We start from the raw sequence: 27,617 nt of genomic DNA, 5'->3' as shown, positions 1-27,617 counted from the left end.
TCACTTAGGGTGTGTGTATAAACAAGGATGGAAAACTTAAGCTAAAGAAATTAATCTCTAATGGTGGCATTTGGGGCCTGAAGCAGAGGGTGGGCTAGGAGTTAGGGAGGAGGGGGCACATCACCTTTGTCTTTCAGGTTTGGTCCTTAGGGAGTTGTCCACTTCTGCACTGCAGGCTGACTCAATCCACAGCCGTGGGTGTCCCCCTCGAGACTTCATTTCTGGCTCTCTCTGATTCACCTTTGGTCCCAGTGCCTTCCTTGTGTCCCCAGACCTGGAAGAGTTCGGGGAAAGCTACCCTATCAGGCACTTGTGTCCGGGTGGCATATCACTCTCCGCCTCTGTTGATGCTCCTTTGGTCACATCCTGTGTGTCTGCTCATTCCGGCCCCCGTGTCGGTGGTTTTTCCAGGTGGTGTACTTCACGGCCACGTTCCCGTATGTCGTGCTTGTGATCCTCCTCATCCGAGGAGTTACCCTGCCTGGAGCTGGCGCTGGGATTTGGTACTTCATCACACCTAAGTGGGAGAAACTTACGGATGCCACGGTGGGCTTCTGATTTCCTCTATGATGCACCTGTGGGGGGAACGGCACATGGGGATGGGTCCCGCTCCGGGACACTGTTTAGCAGAAGGGCTCAGACCTTGGCCCACAGGGCATCTCACTGTTTGCCTTTACAGACTCCTGATAATCTTGAAACGTTACACACTCAGGAAGTTTTTAATGAGGAGTGAGCTGCTGGGGATTTCAGATTCCTGGAATAGTTGTCCTACATCTGGGAGGCTGCGGAGGCTGAAATGAAGAATGAAATTCCCTTAATAGCTTTGGGTCATCTCATGCTACTTATCTGTTGCTAATTATAGTGTGTCGGAAATGGAGTTGTGCTGGTTGGAAAATAATAGCACTTAGGCAAACCGCAAGCAGTTATAATTTAAAGGGCTCAGACAGATTTGAATACTTCTGGCATACCGAGGCACAGAGCCAGCACACACTTAGACTTTCTCTTGGCATATTCTGTACAGGCATATCTTACTCTAAAATTCCCAACCCCCAGAACTTCACATGAGGGGGTGATTGTTTAATAAGAAATGCATTTTCTCACCTTAAAGAAAAATCTGCTTTTCCAGAAGATTTTAAGAAAGCGTAACTAGGATTGAGTTTGCACATAATGAAAAACCTCCAGATAATGGCAGCTTTAACAAAAGTTTATTTCACTTGCAGCCCAGTGGTAGATAGTCAAGCACTGGTTGGGTGGCTCCGTAGTGTCCCAGGTTCCTGTCTTTCTGCCCCACCATCCTCAGTGAATAGCTGCCATGTAGCTGCCAGAGCTCCACCCATCATGTCAGCATTCCAGGTGGCACAAAGCAGTGAGGGAAGAGACAGAGATAGGCATCCTCCTTCTCTTTAAAAGAGGAGAAAGCCCAGAAATTCCACATAACAGTTGATTTTCTCATCATTGGCCAGAAACTAAGTCATATGATGATTTACTCTCAGCTGCACCTCTCCTTGATTCTGGGAGGTGACCATTTGGCTGGACATATGTCTGCCTTTAAATAAAACCACAGCTTTGTTAGTAAGGAGCATGGGAGAATGGAGGTTGTGGTACGGACTTTGCCAGCACACACTTGAACTTTCTCTTTGCACATGTTAAGCACAGTTTAAAAACCAGTTTTAATTTATAAAAATGATAGGGAGTCCATATCAAATCATATAAATCTATAGCTCAAACTCTTGAGTAGCTTTCTCGAGTTTAATGAGGACAATTAAAAGAAATCGCCAAGATGACCAAGAGGTGTGGTCAGCCAAGTTCGAGAATGAGATGGCACTGTAAAATCCACTGAGCTGTGGCACAGAGCTTGCTTTACTTTGATGAGGGGCTACAGAATTTCAGATTTTTAGTAAATTGTTGTAATCTTTAGGAATGTCAATTTTGTTTTTTATTTTTTGGGGGGAATGTCAACTTTAACAGGTTTTCATTTTGTATCCATGAATATTTTTTGCTGTTCCAAATTGTTTTTTTGAGTGTGTTTCCAGCTAAAGCAAGGGCTCTCCCCTTTTGTACAGTTTTACATTGTAGGGTTTGCAAGCATGGAATGTGTACATTGCTTATTGAGTTACTCTCCTTTGATTAGAATGAAGTTAGAGTCTCCCAGGTCATTTACTGCCTTTTTGGCTTCCAGTGTATGTTTCTCGTTTATGTTGGTGCCAAAGTCATCTTGTCCTGACTGACTTTTCCCCTGCGGGGGCGGGGGTGGTGGTGGAGATGGTGTGGCTTTGGGAGACTCCCCTCCCCCGGGCTAGCCTCCTTCAGTGACCTTGAATCTTCCCCTCTTTTGCCTCCCAGGTGTGGAAAGATGCTGCCACTCAGATTTTCTTCTCTTTATCTGCTGCATGGGGAGGCCTGATCACTCTTTCTTCTTACAACAAATTCCACAACAACTGCTACAGGTATGTGGAAGCACTTCAAGTCCCAGAGGTAGCGGGTGAGTGGGACTAGGGCCTGGGGACAGAATCATGGACTGTGTCATCAGACACCTGAGGCCATATCCTCACACTTCACCCAAGGCAGAGCCAGACAGTTAGCTCTGGTGTAGGGGAAATCACCTGCTAAGGCCTAGTTGCTGGCTTCTGGTGGCCTGGCTTGGACCCCAATTTGCACCCTGGTTCTGACGCATGGGATGGAATTGAGTTTCTCTGGAGGTGCCATGCAGCTGGTTGTGTCCTGGAATAGTCATTTGTGAGCTATCTAGTCCATGGATACAGTTGTATGGTAGTCGCTGATGAAGTATGGTCATTCAGTCACTCGACAAACACTTTTCTAGAGAGCCCTGTAAGAAAGGCAGCATGGTGCAGTGGAAAGAATACCTTGGTGATGGATGTGTTCACTAACTCAATGGTGGGACTCCTGTTTCAATGCATGTGTATATCAAATCATCCGGTTGTACACTTTAAATATGTTAAAATGTATTACAATTTTATCTGTCAGTTAAACCCAAAGTTATGCAAACTTTGAGTCCCCTCCCAGATTTAGGAAACAGAACATCAGGAGGTGGGGCTGGCCCGGGAATCTCCATATCGAGACAGGATCCTCAGGTGATTCTGGTGCAGGGTGACATTTGGATAGTGTGATATTAGGGCACTCTGGAACCCCAAAGATGTGAGAGAGCCTGGACAGCTTCTGGAGGAGGTGACATCTGAAATTTAAATCCACCTGTGACAAACAGTAAGAAAATACTGAGGGGCTGATTAAAAAAAAAAAGAAAGAAAGAACCTTGGAGTCAGAGAGATTTGCATTTGTCTTATGACTTCTCCATTTTTTAAAACTCCAAGACATGGGTAAGATACTTCACTTCTCTGAATCTCTGTTTTCTCATCTGTAAAATGCAGACTATAATATTTTGTTGAAGGGTAAGAGATGATGTATGCAAAATTCTCACAGCAATATTTTGCACATAGTAGGTGCTCAGTAGACAGCAGTTGCCATTCTTCTTATTTTTAATCATGCATGAGATATTTCGTGAACCAAAAGGCAGAGATTATAGTTAAGCTGTGGCCTAGCCTGGCTGGGATGGCCTCACACAAGTGACATCTATGCTGGGCCAAATTTCAAAAGGCATTAAGGGAGGAAAGGAATGTTCTCAAGTGGGGATGAGTGTGGATAGGTGGAATGGAGACATGGGGGGAGCAGGTTGATGGGGCTGGAGCAGGTGTGTGCTCACCGGGCAAGAAGGAAATGGGGCCTGAGAATTGGCTGAGGCTAGATTGGAGAGAGCCTTTGTGTTAGTCTCCTGGGGCTGCCGTAACAGATAGCACAGAGTGAGTGACCTGAACAACAGAAATTAATGTTCTCGCAGTTCTGGAGGCTAGAAGTCCAAGATCAAGGTGTCGACAGGGCTGGTTTCTTCTGAGCCCTCTCTGCATGGCTTGTAGCTGGCCGTCTTCTCCCTGTGTCTCTACATGGTCTTCCTGCTGTGCGCCCTGATCTCCTTATAAGGTCATCAATCGTATTGGATTAGCGCCCACTCTCACGATTTCCTCTTAACTTAATCACCTGCTTAAAGACCCTATTTTCTTTTTCTTTCTCTTTTTTTGTTTTTTAAAGTTCAGAGATATATTTTATTTCAGACTCTTTCACTAACGCTCTTTGGAGATAAATCATTTCATTTATATGGGTCTTAGTTTCCACAACTATAATAGTTGGAAGCTTGACTAGGTGATCCGTATGTAGTCTTCCAATTCTAAAATCTTCCACTAATTTGGATTCCTACAATAATTGCCCTTGCAATACATGCATGATGCCACCAAGTAGCAGTAGAGACTATTATTTCCTTTTTTATCCCTAGTGGCGAGTGCATTTTGACATCAGACTTATCCGTCAATAGTACAACCTGTTAATATGACTATAAAATAACAAAATAATCTGGTATTATTTCCTGTAAAGCAGAAGCTTTACATTGAAAGACCCTGTTTTCAAATGCAGTCTAATTCTGAGGAACTGGGGGTTGGGACTTCAACATTTACATTTTGGGGGCACACAGTTCAACCCGTAACAGCTAGAATGCCAGACTAAGGTGTCTGAACTTCTTTGGTCGTAGTTGCTTATTAACTTATGACCCATGAGAATCAGTCTGAGCATCGTCCAAGGGGGAAGCATTGCTCTGTGCTTTGTTAGAAATGAGGCTGTGTGGTGTGGCTAACGGGAAGGAAGTCTGGGTTCAAATCAGAAGCTACCATTACGAGCCCATTACCTTCCCCTGGGCCTCAGTTTCCCCATCAGTAAACTAAGGTCCTGGACAAGGTGGGCTGTATCCTGAGCACTTGCTCTGTGCCAGGCTCTCTGCAGTGCAGGCCTCATCTGGTTCTGTTCTCACAACAACCTGTGAGGGAGGTGGAGTCATTGCCACCATTTAAAGTCAGAGTGGAAAGAAGGGAACCCTCCTGCACTGTTGGTGGGAATGTAAATTGATACAGCCACTATGGAGAACAGTGTGGAGTTTCCTTAAAAAACTAAAAATAGAACTACCCTATGACCCAGCAATCCCACTACTGGGCATATATCTGATGAAAACCATAATTTGAAAAGATACATGCACGGTTTACTGCGGCACTGTTTACAGTAGCCAGGACACGGAAGCAACCTAAATGTCCATCAACAGAGGAATGGATAAAGAAGATGTGGGGCTTCCCTGGTGGCGCAGTGGTTGAGAATCTGCCTGCTAATGCAGGGGACACGGGTTCGAGCCCTGGTCTGGGAAGATCCCACATGCCGTGGAGCAACTAGGCCTGTGAGCCACAACTACTGAGCCTGTGCGTCTGGAGCCTGTGCTCCGCAACAAGAGAGGCCACGACAGTGAGAGGCCTGTGCACCGCGATGAAGAGTGGCCCCCGCTTTGCCGCAACTAGAGAAAGCCCTCGCACAGAAACGAAGACCCAACACAGCCAAAAGTAAAATAATAAATAAAAGAAATGCATTTCCATTAAAAAAAAAGAGGTAGTACATATATACAATGGAATATTACTCAGCCATAAAAGAGAACAAAATAATGCCATTTGCAGCAACATGGATGGACCTAGAGACTGTCATACTGAGTGAAGTAAGTCAGACAGAGACAAATATCATATGATATCGTTTATATGTGGAATCTAAGAAAAGGGTACAAATGAACTTATCTCCAAAACAGAAGTTTTTGTAGAGTTACAGATGTAGGAAACAAACTTTTGGTTACCAGTGGGTAAGAGGGGGAAGGATAAATAGGGAGATTGGGATTGACACATACACGCTACTATATATAAAATAGATAACTAATAAGGACCTAATGTATAGCACAGGGAACTCTACTCAATACTCTGTAACGACCTATACGGGAAAAGAATTTTTAAAAAGAGTGGATATGTGTAAAAAAAAAAAAAAAGTCAGAGTGGAGAGGAAGTGACTTGGTCAAGGTCATGCCTCCAACATGTAAGAGAATTTGGCCTCACGGCTCCATCTAGCTGTGACTCCTCTCTTGTGTCTGGGATGGACAGGGCCGGCCGGGAGTGGCAGCCATACGGCCAGCAGAGGGCGGTGGCAACGAGGTGCTGGTCTCTCTCCTCTCCCCGCCTCCCTTGCCCTTCTAGGCCCGTGTGCCCCAACCCCAGGCTGTTCTCATGCTTGGTGGCATTTGTCGGTCCCACCGCCTTCTCTTCTCTCATACGTCTTTCCTCTCCCGGACTCTGCAAAAGGCCTCATCCCCTCAATTTCTGCTCTGATAGACAGACTTACCTCTGCCACTGCCAGGAGGGGAGATCCATTTCTCAGGCAGGTGGAGCCAGAGCTCTGTCCCAAAGGCCCTGGAGCAGGGCAGTTAGGGGAGGGAGAGCTTTTTGAGTCTTTTGGTGCTTATCCACTTGGCCAAAGAGAGCCTGTGGTCAGGACTGGTGGTTCCTTTCCTTGTGAATAAGACAGAACAAGACCAGCCTACAGTGAGTACCTATTTAGGAATGGGCATGTGGACATGGGCACACAAACACGCGCGCGCACATTCATGTGTCCCTCCCCTATCCCTTCCTCCTCACAAAGCACGCCTATTGGCAAACTTGTCTCTTCCTCCCAGGGACACCCTAATTGTTACCTGCACCAACAGTGCCACGAGCATCTTCGCCGGCTTCGTCATCTTCTCAGTCATCGGCTTCATGGCCAATGAACGCAAGGTTAACATCGAGAACGTGGCAGACCAAGGTACAGTGCACTGGTCTCCCTGCTGTCGTAGGGCAGGTTCCAGGTTCAGACCCTGAGCTCCTCAGTTATGCTATGCTAGGAAGTTGGCCTTCTGGAACAGGCTGGAGAGGGGGACAGCCTAGGTCCCCCTTTGCGGAGGGACCCAGAACAGCTGGAGTCTGAAGCTCATGCAGGGTTAGATCTGGCCGGTCCTTCCCCAGAGGTGTGGCTATAAAAGCCCCTTTCCTGCTTTCCTCTCCTTTCCTTCGTTTTCCCATCCTCTCTTAACTCAGCTCCAGCAGAAGTAAGGTCTCTACCTGTTGGTCATGGGGAGAGGATTCTCTAGGCATACTAGTGCTTCTGCAGCGGATGTAGACACAACCTGCTTCTGGGTGGCATTCCTTGCCGAGGGCTCTGTAGGCACCAAACACTAATGCTTAGCAAGAGCAGCCTTTTCCTGATGAAGCACTTTCCTGGTTGTTAGCTCAGATGTGTTCTCAGGGTCTGCTGCTTAGTTTGCAATGCAGACCCTGCAAATTGTTTCCCCAGTGGGTGGAAAGGTTGGACGGTGGTGGGAGCGACGTGGAATAAATGTTTACCTTCTGCCCAAGTGATCCCTCTATTAATGGCTAACATTTGTGTGGTCCCTCTGGAGTGTACAGAGAGTGCTCCTTTTTTAAATCTCATTTAATCCATATTTCTAGCACAGAATCTTGTAGAGAGTGTGTAATACTTTTAGTTAACTTTTTCCTTTCACCCAGCCTTATTCTACAGAGGATTTGGGTGCTGAGCAGGCCTCAGTGATTGAGGGATTTCCTCGTGGCATCTATCATGATGGGCATTCTCTAATCAGGCATTTATGGGCTGCCTTGGTGTAGGGACTGTGCCAGGGGCTGTGGGGACAGGGCTGTGGGCCTGGACAGTCCAGAGTGTGGAACTGTCTGTGACTTCTCTGTGCAGTTATCTTTCTTCAAGGAGCTCACTGCAAGTCTCAGATAGTGGCTCAGACACCAGCACGAGAAAGAACTAGGTCCTAGCAATGTCACCTTCTTGGTGGGCTGCTGGCTGTCTTGTGGCTCCCTCAGGATAATTAATTACTGCTTCAGCGGCGCTGATGATGCACTGCAGGCCTCAAAGGGTTAAAGAGCCAGCTTGTTGGTGGGGGGGAGCTATCTCTCCCTGCAGAGGGTGCTGAACCCCCAGGGATTTTGGTTCTGCAGCAGTGCACTAAATTAGAGGTCCCAGAGCTGAGCAAATGCCCTTACCTGGATGAAAAATGTAAACCTTCTGGGGAGAAGGGAGGTGGTGAGGGGGAGGGAGAGAGTGGCGGAGGCTTTGTTTTCAGGGTGCCTGTACCACCCGTGCTGTCCTCATTTCCTTCCAGCAGTGTAGCTGGAGCAGGTAGGCCCTGCTGCACCTGCCAGCAGATCTGAGGTGTTCTGTTATTTTTGTGACATTACTGAGCTCCTTGTGAACCAGTGGCCGAGTGGCCAGAGATAGTTATTCTTAAGATGTGGGTCACATTCGTTAACTCTTCTGAGAGTTTCCTGCCCCAGGAAAGGAATTTTGGGGCACAAGTTGCTAAAACCCAAATTAAATTTTGTTTTTCATTTATATAAGAAGCATCAGACAAGTGGCCTGTGTTTCCCTCTGAAACTTCCCCTTTCCAGAATTTTTTCATTTCCTCTGATTTTAACAGGGAGAGAGGAGTACTTCTCATAGGTTCTAACGTGTTGTGTTCATACAGTTGACCCTTGAACAATGCAAGGGTTTAGGGGCGCCAACCCTCCACGCAGTCAAAAATCCATGTTATAATTTAGAGTCAGCCCTTCATAGATACAGTTTCTCTGAATCTGCAATTCCTCCGCATCCATGGATTCGACCAACTGCAGATTGTGTTGTACTGTAGTATTTACGATTGAAAAAAATCCATGTCTGAGTGGACTCGTGCAGTTCAAAACTGTGTTGTTCAAGGGCCAGCTGTACTTGGTAGTTTCTCATTGTCACCGGCACAGGGACAGTGGGTCTCATCTCCCACAGGGGAGGGGCAGTGGCCCGGGAGGTCTTCTCCCAGACCCGTAGGCAGCTAAACCTGCTCATCTGAATTTGCATACATTCTTATGTGTGATTAGCAGGCTTGTCTGATTTCCCCCATTGTAATGGAGGCTCTGCAGAATACAGAGATCGGGGCCAGGCCTGCATTAGGTGCCAGCCCCAAGCTCTCCTAGCTGGGCGACATTGGCACGTGGACATTCAGTTCAGTTTTGCTGACCCAACATTAGTAACTGTGCTTTGGTATTCAGTCAAAAGCAGGTTCTCTTTAATGACCTAACACGAGTCCATTGTGTTTACAGCTCCCTTGCAAGGGAGGCTCAAAGTCATTACCCCAAATCTTGGCCGTATCAGAGCTTCTGGGGGCTTGAGGGTGGGATTGGTGATGAGACCAAGCTGTCCTCTGCTTTTACAATGGCCGCAGGGAAGGGGGCGTGGTCTTCTCAGGCATCTACTCCAGAGAAAGAGCTTGCTGGGAAGTCAGCCTTTTAGAGTCATCTCCCAGCCAACTGCTACCTGGGGAGCACTGACTCACTGTCAGAATCCAACTCAGAGCCTTACCAAGATGCTCACCCACTAGCGGCAAGACTGGGTTAGACCACAGCAGAGGATCACAGAGGTGCGTATTGCATATAGAGTCCCAGGTCTAGGTGGTAACTCTCAAGTAACCAGGCCCCTAGGAAGTTCTGCCCTGGCTCCCTCACCCCCTCATAGTTCAGAGACCCTGCTGATCAAGATGAACGCTCTCAAACTGGACTGACCGTCCCACCGTCTGTCTGTCTGTCTGTCACCTGGATGCCAGTCCTTCCAAAGGCACAGGAAAGGGTTCCGGTGCTGCGTCCTCTGAGAACGCATCCGCATGTAGTAGGTTTCTCAGCAGAGTAACCACTCCCCGTGTGCTGCGGTTCGTGATGGGTCCATTGACCGGAGCCCCTGGTTGTGTCTTCAGTGGCTCTCTAGGACCAAGGAGGCTGTCGCTGTAGGTCTCTGGGGGCCCTGCCCAAGATGCTGGCATGCAGAACCCCTTTGAACCCCTCTCATGGGAAGAGTAATAATGGTCTATGCTTACTGAGTTCTCGCCATGGCCAGGCATGGTTCTGAGCCCTTTACTTGTATCAACACACTTAATGCTCACAGAAACTCCTTGAGCGTAGGTGCTATTATTATCTCCATTGTACAGATAAGGAAACTGACGTTTGTCCAGAGTCTTACCTACGGTCCCGCAGCTAGTAAGAGGCAGAGCCAATTTTCTGGCCCATGGGGGAGAGAAGCCTGCAGTCCACCCACTGGGACTTGCTGCCTCCCAGAGGAAGAGGAAAGAGGCAGGACTCAGCCTCCATCAGACACGAGGGCCTAGCCCGGGGAAAACTCCGCTGTGGCTCAGAGAGTCCATCTTTCTGAACTCTACAAAATGTTCTAAAAATGTTCTAAAAAATCCACTCTCTAGCCATCTTGGATAAACGGAGTTTGCTGAAGGTGATGCCTTTACCCTGCATACTTTAGGGAGGCCGCTGAAATGGAAACAGGCCGAATATTTTGAAATCATTCCCCTCCCTGAAAAAGCAGTAAAGCCCAAACAGCCAGAATCCTGTTAAAGCAATGAGCCGAGGTCCTCTGGCAGTGGCCATTTGAAGACCTTCTTGTCCACTTTATGGGCCTAAGCTGAACTGGCTTCCTCAGTGTTCAGGGCACTGAAATGGCTTCTTCGGTGCATTGCATTTGAGACCTATTTTGAACTGTAGCTTAATAACAGATTTTTCTTTTATGATTCACTCAGGGAGACTTCAGAGGCTGCCTCTACTGTCTGTTCAGTAAATGCACCGAGCAGGGATATCTTAGGCATCCCAGGCTTTATGTTTTAAATACGCAAGGCCCTAGGAAACATTGGGAGCTAACAACCTGATGAATTCCAGTTTAAAAAAGTGTCATTATGCTTGAGTTATAAAAACTCCAGGAGCTACGATTTCTGGCTTCCAGACGTGTGCTGGCCGGGGATTACCCCGACGTTCCCTGGTCTCTGCCCCTTATCATCTAGGTTTCTACCTACAGGGGGAATTCACAACTGCTAGGTCTTTAGCCATCTTCCCAGTGAGGCTCTGAGGAAGACAGGAACGGCTGGTGGGGCTTTATGTTAGCAGAGGAAACTGCAGTTCAGACATCCTCCACCAAGGCCACACGCGATATTCTTGGGAAAACTGGAATCAGAGCCGCTAATTTCCAAGTTCATTGTCCACCCCTAAGAAAAGCTAAGGTTCTGTGAGTGCTGACGATGTGCAAGGCACTGGTCTCAGTACTTTACATGCGTTTCTTCATTTGTCCCTCATAACCGCCCTGTGAGGAGCTATTGTTATCCCCATTTTACAGATGGGCAAGATTGAGGCTTACAGAAATTAAATAACTTCTCTAGGGTTGCACAGCTGGCAAGTCATGGAGTCTGAATTTGGACCCAGGTGTGTCTAACTATTAGAGACCAAACTCTCTTAACCCTTATGTCATGCTTTCTGCTTCCCCACTTAATTACCTGTGGACTGATGTAGCCCCATCTTTACCAAGCTTTTATAGGGCAAGTTCCTAAAAGTGTTAGATTGATTCATGTTTTATGGACATGGCTTCTCCTGGAGGAGTGACTAGGAAGAAGGGTAACAAAATGGGGAAACGATGTCATTCTGGGCATGTTTAACCCTTACAGCAGGGTTTCTCAACCTCAGCACTCTTGACATTTGGGTCAGATAATTCTCTGTTGTGGGGACTGTCCCATGCACTGAAGGATGTTTAGCAGCATCCCTGGCCTTTACACACTAGATACCAGTAATCATCCCCCATAACATCCCAGTTATGAGAATCAAAAATGTCTCCAGACATTGCCATATGTGCCCAGGGGGGCAAAATCACCCACTGTTCTAGAGGGTAATTATTACAGTCTCCCCCAACTTATGAATACAAACATGGAGGTTTTCATGTTATTTGTATGGGATACAGCCTGCCCTTAGAGTCGAGTTGGCCCCGAGTCTCTGCTTTGGCACTCTTTTTGAGCTTCTCCTCTGGGTTCCCTGAGGTGTGGACCTAATTCCCCTGGTTCTTCCCTTCCGGGAGCTTGAGGTCTAATTGGGGAAATGGGTAGAGAGGAGTAAAAACATAGCAAATAGCAGGAGCAGCATGTGATAACTAACAACTCAGGGCTTCCATGGAGAGAGGACCCTGTGGGCTTCCAGGAGGAGGGGGCCTTGAGCTGGGCCTGTTTACAGTCATGTGTCTTGTTCCTTCCAGGGCCAGGCATTGCATTTGTGGTTTACCCAGAGGCCTTAACCAGGCTGCCCCTCTCTCCGTTCTGGGCCATCATCTTCTTCCTGATGCTTCTCACTCTTGGACTTGACACTATGGTGAGCCCCTCCCCACTTCGATCCCTGCTTCTTCTGAAGACTCCTGTCCTGGGTCCTGCATCCAGCCTGCAACGGGGTTGAGCTTAGTGGTACTTAAACGTTTCCCTGAGGGATGTAGGGATGTGAGGTACCTGTCCAGGGCTCAGGATAACCTTGCATTTGTGGGTGACTCAGGTGATGGGGCGAAGGAGCTGTACTCTCTCCCTCTCTGTTCTCCATGCAAGTTTTAGCCTGTGTACTTCCTGCTTTTGGTGTCATTTTGCCAAAGCAAGTTCTTTGGGGCTGAATAAGGGAAAATAATATGAGGTCAATTTTACGGGGATTGCTCTGGGGCTGAGACTACTACAAATCATGGTGACAGGCACTCAGAGTTTAGTAGTTGGGTGCAAATCAAGCAGGAGATCAAATGCGATTTAAACGAGAGGAGAAATTTACATCTCATGAATACAAAGTGAAGCTTAAAGTGTCCTGATGGATGGGTATGAGTGCAGCCTCTGGGGTCTGACAACACTGCTCTAAGGCCCACATCCTGCTTGGATGCCCCTCGCTGGCCTTGTGGGTTGGACCCCAGCAAAGTCTTTCAGGCCCATCAAGGGAACGCAACCCTAAAACCCAAGCCTCATACAAATACCACTTTGCCTGGTGGGAAACACAAAGGGCTTTTTGGAGCCTTTGGGGTTGGGAGGTGTGTCTCAGGTGTTGCTTTGCTGGGATCATTCCAGTTTGCCACCATCGAGACCATAGTGACCTCCATCTCGGACGAGTTTCCCAAGTACCTGCGCACACACAAGCCAGTCTTTACTCTGGGCTGCTGCATTTGTTTCTTCATCATGGGCTTCCCGATGATCACTCAGGTAAGCTGCCTGCTGGGCACAGGCTTGGGATGCGGGAAGGTTGCAGGGGCGCCTGATGGCTCTCCAGCCTTTTACTTTTAGCTCCCGGACCTTATAACAACAGCCAAATCATTGCCATTTCCATGTAGATGGCATCAGTTCATTAGGGATTCTGACCACAGAGGGAAATATGTCACCTTGGCTACTAACGATACTTCTAACATCTTCGTAATTGAGATGTAGCCTTCTTGAGCCAACGAGACAGGTGTGTCCTACTTTAAGAAAATGGGATACATGAAAATAGTGACCAGAGAAATTGATTACCTGTAATATACAAGATTTATAGCCACTTGAGTTCCTTCTAGTCCTGAGTGTCTGGTAAGTTGAGTATTAGCTTACCTGATATATATATATATGTATGTATGTATATATATTGCTGTCCCTGTGACCTTGAGCAAGTCACTACTTTGGGCCTTGGTTTCTTCATCTGTAAAATGATAGATTGAAAGGAGATGGTCTCTAAGCCTCATCTATTGTAGAGAGACTTAAAGAGTTAGCTGAAAATGCAGGGGGTTGCTTGAGGAACGCCCAGAGACACCTGAAGGTCATATGAAAGTCAGTCACATGCAGGTATATGGGTAGAAATGGTCATCTATTGCTTAAAGCAAAAATGAAGCAATCTGGCTACTTTCACATTTACATCTTCAGATGCTGACCTTTGCCTTTTAAGAGTAAGATGTTAGATCACTTTTCTGGGCTTGTTCTATTGATTAGCTCGGAGTCTTTCCAGGGACTGCTTTGCCAACATGGCAAGACCCCCAGCTTACATACCTGGCCAACTTTAGGTTACTGATGTCAAGGGGAGGGGAGATCTTTTGACTCCTGTTTGCACCTGACCCTGCTCAGGATGGAAGGATTGACTGCTAGAAGTGGGAGAGAGCCTAGATCCAGGCCTATTGATGTCCGTTGTTTCTCTCCCCTACCAGGGTGGAATTTACATGTTTCAGCTTGTGGACACATATGCCGCCTCCTACGCCCTCGTCATCATTGCCATTTTTGAGCTCGTGGGGATCTCCTATGTGTACGGTAAGGGAACCACTGTGCCTGAGGCTGAGGCAGAACTTAGTGTCAGTTGCCAAGCGTCCATGGCAAGCAGGTTTCCCGTATTTAGTAAGACGATGAAAGGGCTTCATTGCAGCTATTTAGGAAACATAAGAGAGCTGCACCTTTATTTCCAACTTGCCTCAGGACCACTGAGGTCTATATTTAATAGAGAAACAAAAGATGGCTGATGGTGAAACTCTAGTCTTTGTACCAGAAACTACTAGGACTGGGACATGGCTTTGGGTGTGGTCTGGCAAGTGAACCATCGTTAATGCCTGAGGACAATGGCCAGACTGGGTGGCAGGGGAAGGCTTCTTTTGTAATTTGAGGTCTTGGTAGCTTCAGTCTTCCTGTAGCTTGAGGTGAGGAGAAGCTTCATGGCTGGTTCCCGGATACTTTAGTGAGAAAAGAGATCACAGGCCTCACAGATCCTTAGGAGACTTTGTTAACATCATGGGAGCCTGTGATATGAGATCTCAACCCCAGATTTTCCCAGGAAGAAACTGCCTGTTCCCTTACAGATTAGCCCTTCTTAATATCACCATAGCAACCTGCATCCCATAATCAGCAGGGCCATTATCTAGAAGAACAGGAATGGTAAGTCAGCGGATGCTATCTTTGCCCTTCACGTGGAGGTGTCTGTGCGTGCGGGGGAGGGCGTCTCAACGGGTGATCTCCTGGGCTCCTGTGTGCACCGCCAGTCAGCACAAGCAAGTCCTATTGGGTTTAAGGCACTGCTGACTTCCCTGTGCCTCGAAGTCTCAGAATCGTCCCTAATATAGATAAGGCCTCCTTAGCAAATATCAGGAAGGTGAAAAATGCCAACTCAGATGATCCATCTGTACTTCAAAACCAAAAAGAGATGGTAAAAAGAAAGGCAGGGTATCACTTGGATACAGGATGTCCTTGGTATGAGCCTCTTGCTTTTAATGTATTTGTTAGCCTCCTGTCCATCAGGGTCCAGCAGCTTCTTGCTTGCCTGAAAAACGCAGTAAAACGGAGGGTGATGGGGAATCAAAATATAAAAAGGAAACCTCTCACGTAAACGTTTAGGTGCCCTAGAAAGAGGAAGATACCGAAGTCAGTGTTAGGTGTTGGCAGAAGCGAACTTTGTCTCAGCTGGAGATTACATCCCCACTGCAGGGAGAGTTTAGTTTCTGGCCAGAGAAGTGGGCAGGCATGCCAGCTGTCGTGATGGGATCAGAGGCCAAACTGCCAACACTTTGGGCTGATGAGACAGCCTGGAGCCTGCAGTGACACGTGATTGAGGACCTGCATTTAGGATGAGGCTTCAAAAGAGCTTCCTACCTGAGCAGAGAGGGGCAGAAACCCAGCCAATCTACCACAATCCTAACTTTCTGCCCAGATACCAAAGGCTTTGCCATGGAGAGGCCTCTGGGGCCCTCCTTTGGAAACTCAAGCCCTCATGGGTCTATATATAAGCTAAAGTCACCAGATGGTCTGTTGGCAAAGTCAGGGAAGCTCTTCGTTGCAGCAGTGGCCCAAGTGCAGGTGGCCATATCATTGACCTCCTCTGCGGTCTGTATCCTCGCTGCTATTTGCCACAAAAGACACATTTGCACAATTCTTTCCGATAAAACAGGGCTGTTCAGTGTGGTTTACAAGCATCATTAAAACAGAAACCTTTTAACATCTCTATTTTTAGAACTTAAGTAGCTCTCCCCTGCCTCCATATAAAACTGGTGGTAGATTTTTTGGTTCTGAAGGAAAAAATAAGTCCTGAGTGCTTCAGTCCCTGGGCTCTGCTAATCTTCCTGGGGGACCACCCAGGAAATCGCCTGGCCTCTAGAGGGCTGGCGCTGGGCCAGCTTCCAGGTCCAGGTGGACTCTGTGCTGAGCTTAAGGTGAACTTGACTCCTACTGTGTCGGATGTGGGTGTGAACCTCTGATTTGGACCTGGATGGAATTCTAAGAAGGGACTCTTAGAAGAAATATTTGAAATAAGCTAACATAATTGTTAGAGGTGAAAGCAAAATCCTGCACAAATATATAATGTACGCTCCAGAGGACACTGGATTCTTTATTGAGATGATGAGGCCCCAAACAAATGCAAGGTTAGTTTAAGGAAGTTGAACATGAACCTGTGAAGAGTGAAAATGAACCCGACTGATTTGATCCCCCCGCATCCTGGCTGCTGAATTTGAAAAATAAGTAGGTGGATTGCAGAGATTTGTGTTTTCTTCTTAGTTCTAATGATCTCTAGAGTCTAGATTCTAGAGGTTGCCATTCAAACATTTAAAATACAGTAGATACAATTTTCAAGTTTTATCTTTAGATCAAAATATCTGATTCAGGTTCTCAAGGCAACACTCTTCGAAGGCCAATATTTGGCTTTGAGGTAGCTAGAAAAGTGGAACTCCCTGAGTTTGGTGTAGGAACAATCCCTTTAACAGACTGTTACCTAATAGAGTCGCTTTGAAGAAGTGATTTGCATTTTCCTGGGAGCCAATACAGGGACTTTCTGGCTCGGGGGACCATAGGATTGACCTGCCACCACAAAGCCCCGCTGCCTGCTGCTTGGCTCACACCGTGCATTTCCCCCAAATCACTATATTCTCAATTGTCTTGACCTGTTTTCTTCCATGTTGATCAGTTACTTGTTTCACATCCCACCCCCACTCTGTCTTTCTCCACATCCTTGTGAGGGATGTTAGAGTCACACAGGCAATGACTTTTACAGGATGGAATATGTCATTCTCCAGTTCTGGTTGTCCATCCTGCAGGCTAAACGCCTCAAAGTTTTTTTGTTTTTGTTTTTAGTATAAAAGAAAACAAAACAACAAAACAAAACACATGATCTCTCTGGAACCCCACAAATTCAAGCTTAATTTTGTTCCTCTCTGGTCCCCCTCCCTGAGCTCCATCTTCACATATGTTCTTGGCTGAAATGTCACTGTCCACCTCTCATTCAGGGTGTAAGTTCCCCCAGCTCCATTTGCTGGGGTTCAGAAAACATTAGGAACAAGAGGTTTCAGTCCATTCATAACTCACGTAGGTAAATGCCTGTGTTTAAACAATCTCTTTTAAAATTAATTAATTTATTTTTGGCTGCGTTGGTTCTTCATTGCTGTGTGCAGGCTTTCTCTACTTGCGGCGAGTGGGGGGCTACTCTTCGTTGTGGTGTGCGGGCTTCTAATTGCAGTGGCTTCTCTTGCTGGGGAGCATGGGCTCTAGGCGCGCGGGCTTCAGTAGTTGTGGCACGCAGGCTCAGTAGTCATGGCTCACGGGCTCTAGAGCGCAGGCTCAGTAGTTTTGCTGCATGTGCTTAGTTGCTCTGTGGCATGTGGGCTCTTCCCAGACCAGGGCTTGAACCCGTGTCCCCTGCATTGGCAGGCAGATTCTTAACCACTGCACCACCAGGGAAGTCCTCAACGGGTATTTATTAAGTGTTCACTGTATGCCCTGCATGCTTCAAGGAAAGTGGGGAGGGCAGAGGTAGTTTTCTATATTCACAGATATTTCCAGCTAGCTGCCAGGAAGAGCAAATCTACTTCATACACTGAGAAGAAGGCCAGTACTAAGCTGTGCATCCCAGCTGTGCGCTTTTGCTGCCCAGGGATAAAGGAGCACCAGGGTAGCCAGAAAAACTTTGAGAAGGTAGAGTTTTGGAGATAAAAGAATATAAAAGTAGATAAAGACAAGACTTAGTGTTGAGTTTATTGCTAACCAAGACAGGGAAATTCTGAGCCCACACATAGGGTTTTGGCTCCAAGAGATGCAGCCAAAACATTACATTAACTGTAAGAGAATAATATTTGAGATACACACAGGACTGGACACCTAATTTGTGGGACCTAGTGCAAAATGAAAATGTGGAGCCCTGTGTTAAAAAATTGTCAAGAGGGCTTCCCTGGTGGCGCAGTGGTTGAGAGTCCGCCTGCTGATGCAGGGGATGCGGGTTCGTGCCCCGGTCCGGGAAGATCCCACGTGCCGCGGAGCGGCTGGGCCCGTGAGCCATGGCCGCTGAGCCTGCGCGTCCGGAGCCTGTGCTCCACAATGGGAGAGGCCACAACAGTGAGAGGCCCACATAACGCAAAAAAAAAAAAAAAAAAAAAAAAAAATTGTCAAGAGTTTCAAGATGGCGACAGGAGAGATTAAGATTAATCCAGGGGTGGCGCCCTTCTGAGCACCAAGCCCTGTATGAGTGCTTGCCTCACAGGCTAGGAGGCTGGCCTTGGCCACACAGTGGGGAGAGTAGCCCCTGGAAGACCGTACTCAGACCAAGGGCAAGGGTATGGTTCATAAAGACAAAAGCCGCAAAGTTGCATGGGTGAAAGTGATCGGTTGGTTGAAGGAGGTCCTTGACTTACAGTTCAGGATTGGCAGGTTATATGGAGGTTGTGTTTGTTGAAGGTGTTTGATGACTTGAAAGGAGACAAACAAACCAACCCAAAGATGGTCAGGTCAGCTGCTCAAAGTGTGCACTTCTTGCCTGTGGTGGCCCATGATTTGGGGCCACCAGTCAGAACCGCCCACTATGAAAGGGCTTGAACTTGGGGCCCTTTCAAGTGCCTTCAGCATAGCGATCCCACAGTTCTGAGAAAGCCGTGCTTCTGATGAGCTCAGGAAACAATACAAGAAACTGTTCCCTCCTCAAACATCCTCTGTCGCTTTTCCTTTCAGAGAGTGGATGCCGGTTACATGGGGTCCTGAGAATAACTCTCTTGTCTGCTTTTTACTTTACGTAGTTATGTTGATCAGCGACCAAGAAGATCGCAATCCTCTGAGTTCCAACAAAGTGGGTGATGGCCACGTGGCATTCACTTTGGTTCTTGCCTGCCTGTAGCATCTTACATAGAGCAGAGATGAACTGACTCGTGGGAGAGTGTCCTCGTGAGGGTGAGGGGTAAAAAGCCACATACAGCGAGTCTCCCTCAAAATCCCAAGGCTTTCCTAACACACTGTGCTTATCGATCTCAGTCTTAATTGGCTTTGTCAGAGTTGGTTGCTGAGCCCATGAGCCTACCTCCAAAAGCAGCCGCACGGGTGACTATGCCAGGCTGTGGCAGTGTGGAGACTCCCGGGGCAGGCCAGGATGGAGCTTTTTAGATGTCATGGTGGGATGACATCTCACTTTGAACTTTACTGCAGAGGGTGTTTACTATCTATTTAAATGTCCCATTTGCCTTAATCTTCCCGGCAGCGAGTCATTTGTCTGATGGTTTCCTGCATAAATAGGGGTCACGTTGACACCAGGATGGGGCCGTCCCAGCCAACGGCACTCAAGTGAGGGGCTCTCATGCCGTCCCCTGCCATGGCACCTCATGCTTGATCTCTGTTGGTCTCTTTGCAGGCTTGCAGAGGTTCTGTGAAGATATCGAGATGATGATTGGATTCCAGCCAAACGTTTTCTGGAAAGTCTGCTGGGCGTTTGTTACTCCGACCATTTTAACGGTAAGGACCGTGTGCTTTATTGCGTGGGTAGCACCTTGCGTGCATATGTGATGCTTTATGTTGAACAAGACCTGTGCCCACATACAGATGAGCCTGCGGAGCTGGTAGGATGAGTATTACTCGTGTCTTTCAGCTGAGGAAACTCAGATTTGAAGAGGTCAGGCACCTTGCCTACAGGTGCTTGACTGATCGGGTGCAGAGCTAGGACGCATGCACAGTTTGGAGCATCCCTATGGAACATTTTCCATTATATCGGTCTGCCTCACGTGATCACATTTCCCATGTGCTAACTGGGGTCCACGCTCTGTGCACAGTGCTTTATATCAGGGGTTCCCAACCCCTGGGCCAAGGACCAGTAGCGGTCTGTGGCCTGTTAGGAACCGGGCCACACAGCAGGAGGTGAGTGGTGGGTGAGTGTGTGAAACTTCATCTTCCGCTCCCCATCGCTTCCCATCGCTTCCGTTACTGCCTGAACCATCACCCCCATCCGTGGAAAGATTGCCTTCCATGAAACTGGTTCCTGGTGCCAAAAATGTTGGGGGCTGCTGATTTATATGTATCACCTCATCTCTCCCTCACAGCAGCTCTGAGCTCATCTCCATTTTACAGATGGGGAAACTGACACCCAGAGGTTATGTGACTTGCCTAGGATTGTACAACTATAATTAGCAACAGCCTGAGTTCAAACCCAGGCAGTCTGGCTCCAGAACACTTAATCCTAAACACTGCTCAACACAGCTACTCTACAACTAATATGTATAGCAGAAGTTAGACTTTTATTGTTCATTTTTATTGCATTTGGGGACTATCTTATCATCTTCAAGTGTGATGATGACATTTTGAGATCATCTGACATTCATCTTCTTAAAGATCAGAGCCCTTCATGTGCCAGTAAATCTGCATAGGGACTTACAGGAATATCCTGTCACCTCCTTTATTGTGCTCCAGCTCCTGGCTTTGCCTCCATCTACTCTCCAAGCACAGTAATTGACAGAGACCTTGCCTTTCCCTCTCTTCCTCCCTGGCTTGTAGGTGTCATCTGGGCAAAGGCTGCAGGAAGCTGGCTGTAGTTCCTTCTGGGACCAGCAGGTGGCACTAGAAACCAGATTAAGACCCTTTTACTACACGGTACCAGCTTCTTTAAAGGAAAACAAGACAGTAAAATTGTAGAGAAAACATATATTTTCCTTAAAAAAAAAAAAAAACACCCCAAACTGTCACAGAGTGAGTTTTAATCAAAACATCTCAATTTCTTTCTGAAAAGACAGAAGTTTAGACAGAAAAACCATTCAGCGTTTACCTCCCTCTGCATTGACAGGAAGACATCACACAGAAACCCACATCTGTACTCACATTTCAGAAGGCTGTAATTTGTCTGAAAAGTCCCACCAGATTTGGGGCATGAGAGTTGAAAAGGACTAAGGTAGACTTTTCAGTTTCTTGAATCCAGGACTGAAGTGTGTGTGGAGGATGGGGAATTACCCGTCTCCTGGGAGGAAGACGGGAGACCCCCCCCCTCCCCGCTGTTCCCCATCTCTGCTGAGCTTTGCCACGTCCCTCAGTTACTACTACACACAATTTATTCTTGGGTGGAATCAAAGTTAGAATCTGTTCCAGATTCTACCGACCTTTCCCTCCTGTCTTGGAAGAGATTAAGCTTCAGATAATCTTATTATATTCTGCAGATGCAGATCACATAATAATAATCAGCAGGGTGACTTGTGGTAGCTGCTTTATTAACTATGTCTCTCAAGCTCCCAACCTGATTGGTAGGTGATTCTTCCCCCATTTTACAGTTGCCTGTGCTGAGGCTTGGAGAGGCTAAGGAGCTTGCCCAAGGCCACAAAGCTTGCAGGGGGCAGAATAAGAATGGAATCCAAGGCTACCTAGGCTTCACGATGATACATCTCTAAATACATTTCTAATACATTTCTAAAAGCCTAGTTGCTTTCATCTCCAAGTGGAGTTTGGCCAATTCTGGATTAAAATAATCCTAATCTTCTTTAGGAGCAGAATGTCAGGGGAAAGGGATTCTAGGGACTTGCTGTGTTTTTTTGAGAAAGTTCCTCAACTGTGCTGTGTTTTACTTGATTTCCATTATAAAACTCACCTCAGAAACCTGTGGAGAGGTCCCTGGCATGGTGGCTAAATTATCCTTTCTCATGGCCTGGTTCATCTGAGGGCAGGGTTTTTGTCATACCTGACTGGGCAGAGGGAAATTGATGGCAAGACCAAGTTTGCACAGATAAATTTGATGTGATATTTGTGTAATAGGAAATGGGTATCAAACGACCAAGGCTAACCCTTCTTTTTTGCCATTTGCCCTTCTGTAACACGGCTATCTCGTAGTAGAGGCTAGGATGAGCTGAGATTATGGGTTTAAATGACTTCCAAAACCCTGAAATAAAATTGATCATTTTTATATGTGCCTTCATGGATTTATAGAGCTATAAATATTCTGTGTGCAATTATTGTATACATAGGCAGATCACGTTACTGAATCATGCACATGCATAAGCAGATGTATTGCTATTTATATAGTAAATGAAATGGAGCAACTTACCATAATTACATTAGGCCATACTTCCAATAGACTGGTTAATAAAGCTTATAACTCTAGGGGCAAATGTTTAAAAGGGCGCCTAGAGTAGATACCTCTTATAGGAGCAGTTTTCTCAATCACTGTCTTCAGTCTCATGTTGCTTCGAATCCATATATTGAACTGCTCTTGCATTGAAATAATCACTTGCCCCGGCAGCCTGAGCTTTACAGCAATCATACAGATGCCTTACATTTGTCGAATGCTTCACACTTTCCCCAAACACTTCCATATATTATCTTGCCTGACATAATTCCCTCTAATCATTTTCAGGCAGTTCTTTTACTGCTTAAGATAGAATGAGAGAGCTGAGGAGGAGGGAAGGGCTTAGGCAGGTACACTGTTCTAAGCGGGGGCTGCCATAGGCGGGGTGAACTCAGGGAAGAGCTCAGTTTTCTGAGGGCAGTGCCCCCTCCCCCAACAGAGACTTGGCTAGAGCGTTAGAACCCCTCTTCTGTCCTTTTCAGTGCCGCTTTTTCCAGCATATCTGTCGCCTTGTTCCTCCTCAGCTGCACTAACCAAGACTTCAGAGGGTTCGCATCATCGTTGCCAGCCAAAGTGTGTGGTTATAGGGGAAAACAGGCAGACAATGCATCATCACCTCTCCTAAAAGTGGGGGGGGGAGCTCCTGAGTAAATACCAGACTGTTGTTCCCAGAAAATCCCTGTGTTGTATACCTGGTGTGAAGTGGATCTGTTATATAGCAGAGAAGTCTGAGACATACAGCTCCCTCAGCCAATTAGTGGTAGAGCTGGGATTGGCCTGCCTGTCCCCGGCCTCTCGGCTCACGGGTTGCTGACAAGGCCCGTTCACCTTGCATCAGTTGAGGGGTGGGCTGGGCCTCCACTCTCTTTGTCCCACAGCTGATTATAGGACCCAACTTCCTGCTCAGCCACTGCTTGGAGACCTCTCAGCCGGCTTTAGAGGCAGCTCCTGCAGATGGGCTCTTCCCCATTCAAGGTGAAAGCGAAGTAGATTTGATTCATTTTTCACATTAATCTAATGGATATTTTCCTTATAACAAAAGCTTGATTATCCATTCTAGAGAGTAGAGACACCCCTCTCCTTAAAAACACCCACCATCCCCTCTCCTGCCTCCACCCCTCCGTCACCTTGGTTTATAGCCTTTAAAATCGTCCTCGCAGCCAGTCTGTGTGTATAGACACCCATATGCATTGCTCAGCTTTTATGGGATGGCAAATGCAGCATCAGCGGCTCAGTGTGTGTCACGCTGGTCTCTGCGAAATCCAGGTTCTTCATTTAGAAAATGAAGTAATAATACTTCCCTTTCAGGGTCGATATTGGGGTAAAATGAGATAATAGACAAAGAAGCAGCCGACTCACAGCAGGCGTCCAGTACATGACTGTTGAAGGAATACTTCACATCCCCACCCTAACGCGTGTGTTTCTCTTTTCTTCCCAGTTTATCCTTTGCTTCAGCTTTTACCAGTGGGAGCCCATGACCTATGGCTCTTACCGCTACCCTAACTGGTCCATGGTGCTCGGATGGCTAATGCTCGCCTGTTCCGTCATCTGGATTCCGATTATGTTTGTGATCAAAATGCATCTGGCTCCTGGCAGATTTATTGAGGTAATTGTATCAGCTCCCACTCCTGCCGTCCCCTCCCAGGGGAGAAGCTCTGAGAGGTCTGTGCTTTAAAAAAAACAAAAGATTTGGTGAACTTATTCTAAGGGGAGACATGGTGATTAAGTGGTTACAGTTGCTACCGTTTCTCTTAAACCCATTTTTATGATGTATTATTCCTCTAATGGAGGGACTCAGCCAGTCCACAGGAGCTGATTTTGAGATCTGGGGAATAAACGATCAGAGTGTCTCCTCTCTCCTGGTACTTCCCCCTCCTCTCCCCTCATCCAGAGCTTAAATCCCAGTGTTTGGTTTTTAACCACCCATCAGATTCCCCCTTCCCTGATGTTTCTCTCTGTCCGAGGTGCCTCCCCCCAAACACCTATTACGATTACGTTTAAAATCACTCCCCCTTCCTGCTATGCCTGTGTTAGGCATGGCTGAGGGGTCCAAGCCGATTAAAATGTCACCATCCCCGAAGGATGTAATGAAAGGTCCAGGGCATGCCTGGTATAAGGCATGTTGGTCGTCTTTGTCGGTTAGTCCCTTGCTGGTTCCCATTTCTAATGCAAAAAACCCCCCAGCCTCACTCCAGAGAGGATGGTAAGGGGACTGCCACTTGCTGAGCCTCCAGTGAAGTGTGGTCAGGCTTTTGCTATTCATGAGGAATCACCTGCTCAGACGTGTTGGGAAGAGATAGGCACTGCCTTGTCTTGGCAGTCCAGAGGGCTCCCGTTTTGGACCAGACCGGTGCTGCTCGGGGTCTGGCCCAGGGGCTAGCGGTATCAGCACCACCTGGGAGCTCGTTGGAAATGCAAATGATCAGGCTGCAACTCTGCTCTACTGAACTAGACTCTCAGGGAAGTAGGGCTCTGGGGTCCGTAGTTTAACGAGCCCCCCGGTGATTCTGATGCAAATTCAAGCTTGAGAGGCATTGAATTAGACCGAGGCAAAGAAACACCTGCTGCTGAGGGTAGTGAAGAACAGCTGGGTGGGTTTTGCTCTTGGGCAGCCAGATTGAGGAGGAGAGGGCCCTGGAGCGTCTCTCGCAGGCTCCGGAGGGGAGAAGCAGACGGGAAGAGAGCACGTGAGTAAATGCCTTACACGAATGTCCACGCGATGAGGAGGTGGCCTTTGTTTTTACTGGACTAAAGATGGAGGCAGAGTTGACAAAGGGAGATGCAGGAGTCTTCTTACTGAAGCAGTGTCCCAGCTTCCATCCTCAGGAGATTGTCTGTTATCTCCTTAAGGTAAATTGACTCAGCCCCCTCACCGCCAGGGATGGCTTGCCCGAGCCTCAGATGGACCTCCTACCCACTGACCCAGAAATCTCTTTCCCTCTGAACAGAAGCTGCTTTAGCCTCTGCTACTTTTGTCTTAGGCTGAAATCCTCTAAACTGATGAATCGGCAATATACATTTATTATGGTTGTTTCGGGACACAAAGGTTGCAAACTGATGATTAAGGGGAGATTAAACTAACAGCTATAAGAAGCAGCTTCACTTTAATAGGTAATAAACACATACTCGTTCCCTCTTATGTAGTCAGAAGTATGTTTTCTTTCCTTTTTCTAGTAAATGCTCCAGTCAAATTATGTTTTCCGTGAAAGGTTCAGTTGACGGATTAGAGACATTCCCATTATTTTTAGCTTGCCTGCAAGAACCCACACTTCTGAACCAAGTCAGAAACGTATATTTTTGTCAACAGATAATTAAAATCTTTGCTCACTCTTGGCAATGTATCTTTGTGGTTGAGGGTTTTTTTTTTTTTTCCGGCCATTTATATACTTTGGGGAAATATGCTAAACAAAATCCAATTATTTTGATGTAACAACTCACTGTTGACGCTACAGAACAAAAGTGAGTACATGTCCTTTGCAGACTGCGTTTGGCAGTGGAGAGAGCAGCTTGTAGATCCTCTCCATTTGGAGGGTAAAAAATGTATAATTAAAATCTGGGCCCTTTATTCTCTATTAATCTTGTGCAAGGCGAACCCGGGGCAACTGTAATATTGCTTGCAGGGTGATGTAAATAATTTCAAGTGAGCTAAACTAAGTCTCCTCTTAACTGGATCCCTGGCCTTGTTAATCAATGGGGCTGATCTTCCTAAATGCTTCTCTTGGTGGGGGACCTCTTGGTTCCAGGAGGCGTTCTGGCGAATGTGGTCACACACAGTTTGGGGATGAGTGGGGTGGCGCCTGGGGAAAGAGGGTGCTTTGCTTCTGTGACCCCGTGTGTCTTTGGCTTCTTTGCAGAGGCTGAAGTTGGTGTGCTCGCCGCAGCCGGACTGGGGCCCCTTCTTAGCTCAGCACCGTGGGGAGCGTTACAAGAACATGATCGACCCCTTGGGAACCTCCTCCCTGGGACTCAAACTGCCAGTGAAGGATTTGGAACTGGGTACCCAGTGCTAGTCCGATGGCATGGGATGGGCCAGATTTGATTCCGTTTCTCCTCTCTGCCTTCCGCTAGTGTTTTCCCCAGCTTTCTTCCCATTTTTCTTCTCCTCTCTCCCCACATCTCGGTTCATACCCGTGCCCGAGAGTGGTGACTTAGAAAAAGTAGGACGTGGTGTTGCATGCTGTAGCCAGGAGCTAGATGGACCACTTGAAGAGCGGTTTGCCTGTGTCCATGCTGTCAGTTTCTGGTGGGGTTTACCCCACAGGCTCGAATCAACTAGGGGAGCGCTTTCCAGCGAAGTCACAAGTAGATGTGCGTGCGTCGGTCGGTAGAGAAGCATACTCTGTGGTTGTCACTGGTGGCGCCAGTGAGGCTTATGCAGCAGAATGGCTGGATAACCAGGCTGTTAGTTTAGACTCACCTGAGCAATGTAGTGATTTCATTCCGACACGAACTTCAGGACTGGGTACCTTTGGAGGGTCAGCAGTGGTCAGAAAATGGTTTTGAGGAAGACGAGCCGGTGGATTTGGACCCCCCTGAGGTGGTGAAGTTCCCATTTCCGTTCATGATTGGGGCTCTGTTTCCTTCATCTGGACCAACTGTCTCAAGTGTACCAAGGACTCAGATGCTTTCTCTCTGCAAACTGCAAATCTCAGTGAAGAGTTGGTTCTCTCCCCTCAGTTGTCTTTTGTTGGAATAACCATATTTGTGAATTCTTTGGATCCTTTCCTCCACCTCGGCATCGCATGATTTGTGCCCAAAGTTGTACATTCATAGCAGAGTGCCCTTTTTGTTTCTCCGTGACGTCTGGCAATGTGGTTCAATGACACCACTCCATGTTTCTTCTCTTCGAAATGTCTTCCTATGAGCTGTAGCTACCTTGTCTTTCAGCCTCTGGGAAAACAAGACTTACCCTGGTTCTGTCTATGTATTATATATGTAAGACACAAACTCTTAAAAAGCATAACGTCTCGGTTTTTACTCTTCAGTTTTTCATTCACAGTCAATGCCGATTGTGGCCATAGAATCAAAGAAATGGAGAGTTGAAGAGAAAGCAACCACAATATTCACTGTACTGGTAGTACATTTTAGGTCACTGTATTTCCAGAGATTTCTGATAGGTACAGGTTAGGTCAGTAGCAAGTGAGCTAATTAAAGCTATAGCTTTTAAGACTACATTTGGCTAATTCAATTTTAAGAGTTCCCAATTCACAGTACTCATAACCACACTCTAATGAGAGCGAATCATATGTCTGCAGAGGTTGGTGAAGCCATAACCTTTATTATCTTCTTGTATCCTGAACATACATATATGAGATTTCTGTAATGTGATATGTGTTCACGTAGTGTGTACTCGTAGTGGTGTTTTCTGTCTTTATAAATATCTTATTAATCACTGTAGAGATGGTGAGTGTAGGATAGTGTAGTCTGGGTTTTTTTTTTTTTTTTTTTTTTCCCTTACAGTGATAATATCTAAACCTAAAATTGTTTCCTTAGGGGAGACCATTTCAATCATTTTCTTATTTGTTTGTCTTCATATTACAGGGTCTCAGGCAA

At 46.9% G+C, this 27,617-nt stretch overlaps 1 protein-coding gene across 1 annotated transcript in view; it reads left to right on the top strand.

The window, feature by feature from the left end:
• The window catches only part of SLC6A5 (solute carrier family 6 member 5), a 49,391-nt gene extending 23,317 nt beyond the window's left edge, over window positions 1–26,074 (top strand). The window contains exons 7-15 of the mRNA XM_059070222.2: window positions 412–546; window positions 2,344–2,447; window positions 6,593–6,717; window positions 12,016–12,128; window positions 12,851–12,982; window positions 13,948–14,047; window positions 19,380–19,480; window positions 23,503–23,670; window positions 25,919–26,074. Of these exons, the coding sequence (XP_058926205.2) occupies window positions 412–546; window positions 2,344–2,447; window positions 6,593–6,717; window positions 12,016–12,128; window positions 12,851–12,982; window positions 13,948–14,047; window positions 19,380–19,480; window positions 23,503–23,670; window positions 25,919–26,074 (1,134 nt within the window). The remainder of the gene's footprint in view (window positions 1–411; window positions 547–2,343; window positions 2,448–6,592; window positions 6,718–12,015; window positions 12,129–12,850; window positions 12,983–13,947; window positions 14,048–19,379; window positions 19,481–23,502; window positions 23,671–25,918) is intronic.
• Window positions 26,075–27,617: the final 1,543 nt, after the last annotated feature.

This window comes from Kogia breviceps, chromosome 7, assembly GCF_026419965.1.
Source record: "Kogia breviceps isolate mKogBre1 chromosome 7, mKogBre1 haplotype 1, whole genome shotgun sequence".
NCBI classification, from domain to species: Eukaryota; Metazoa; Chordata; class Mammalia; order Artiodactyla; family Physeteridae; genus Kogia; species Kogia breviceps.
This window is presented reverse-complemented; position numbering and strand designations above follow the sequence as displayed.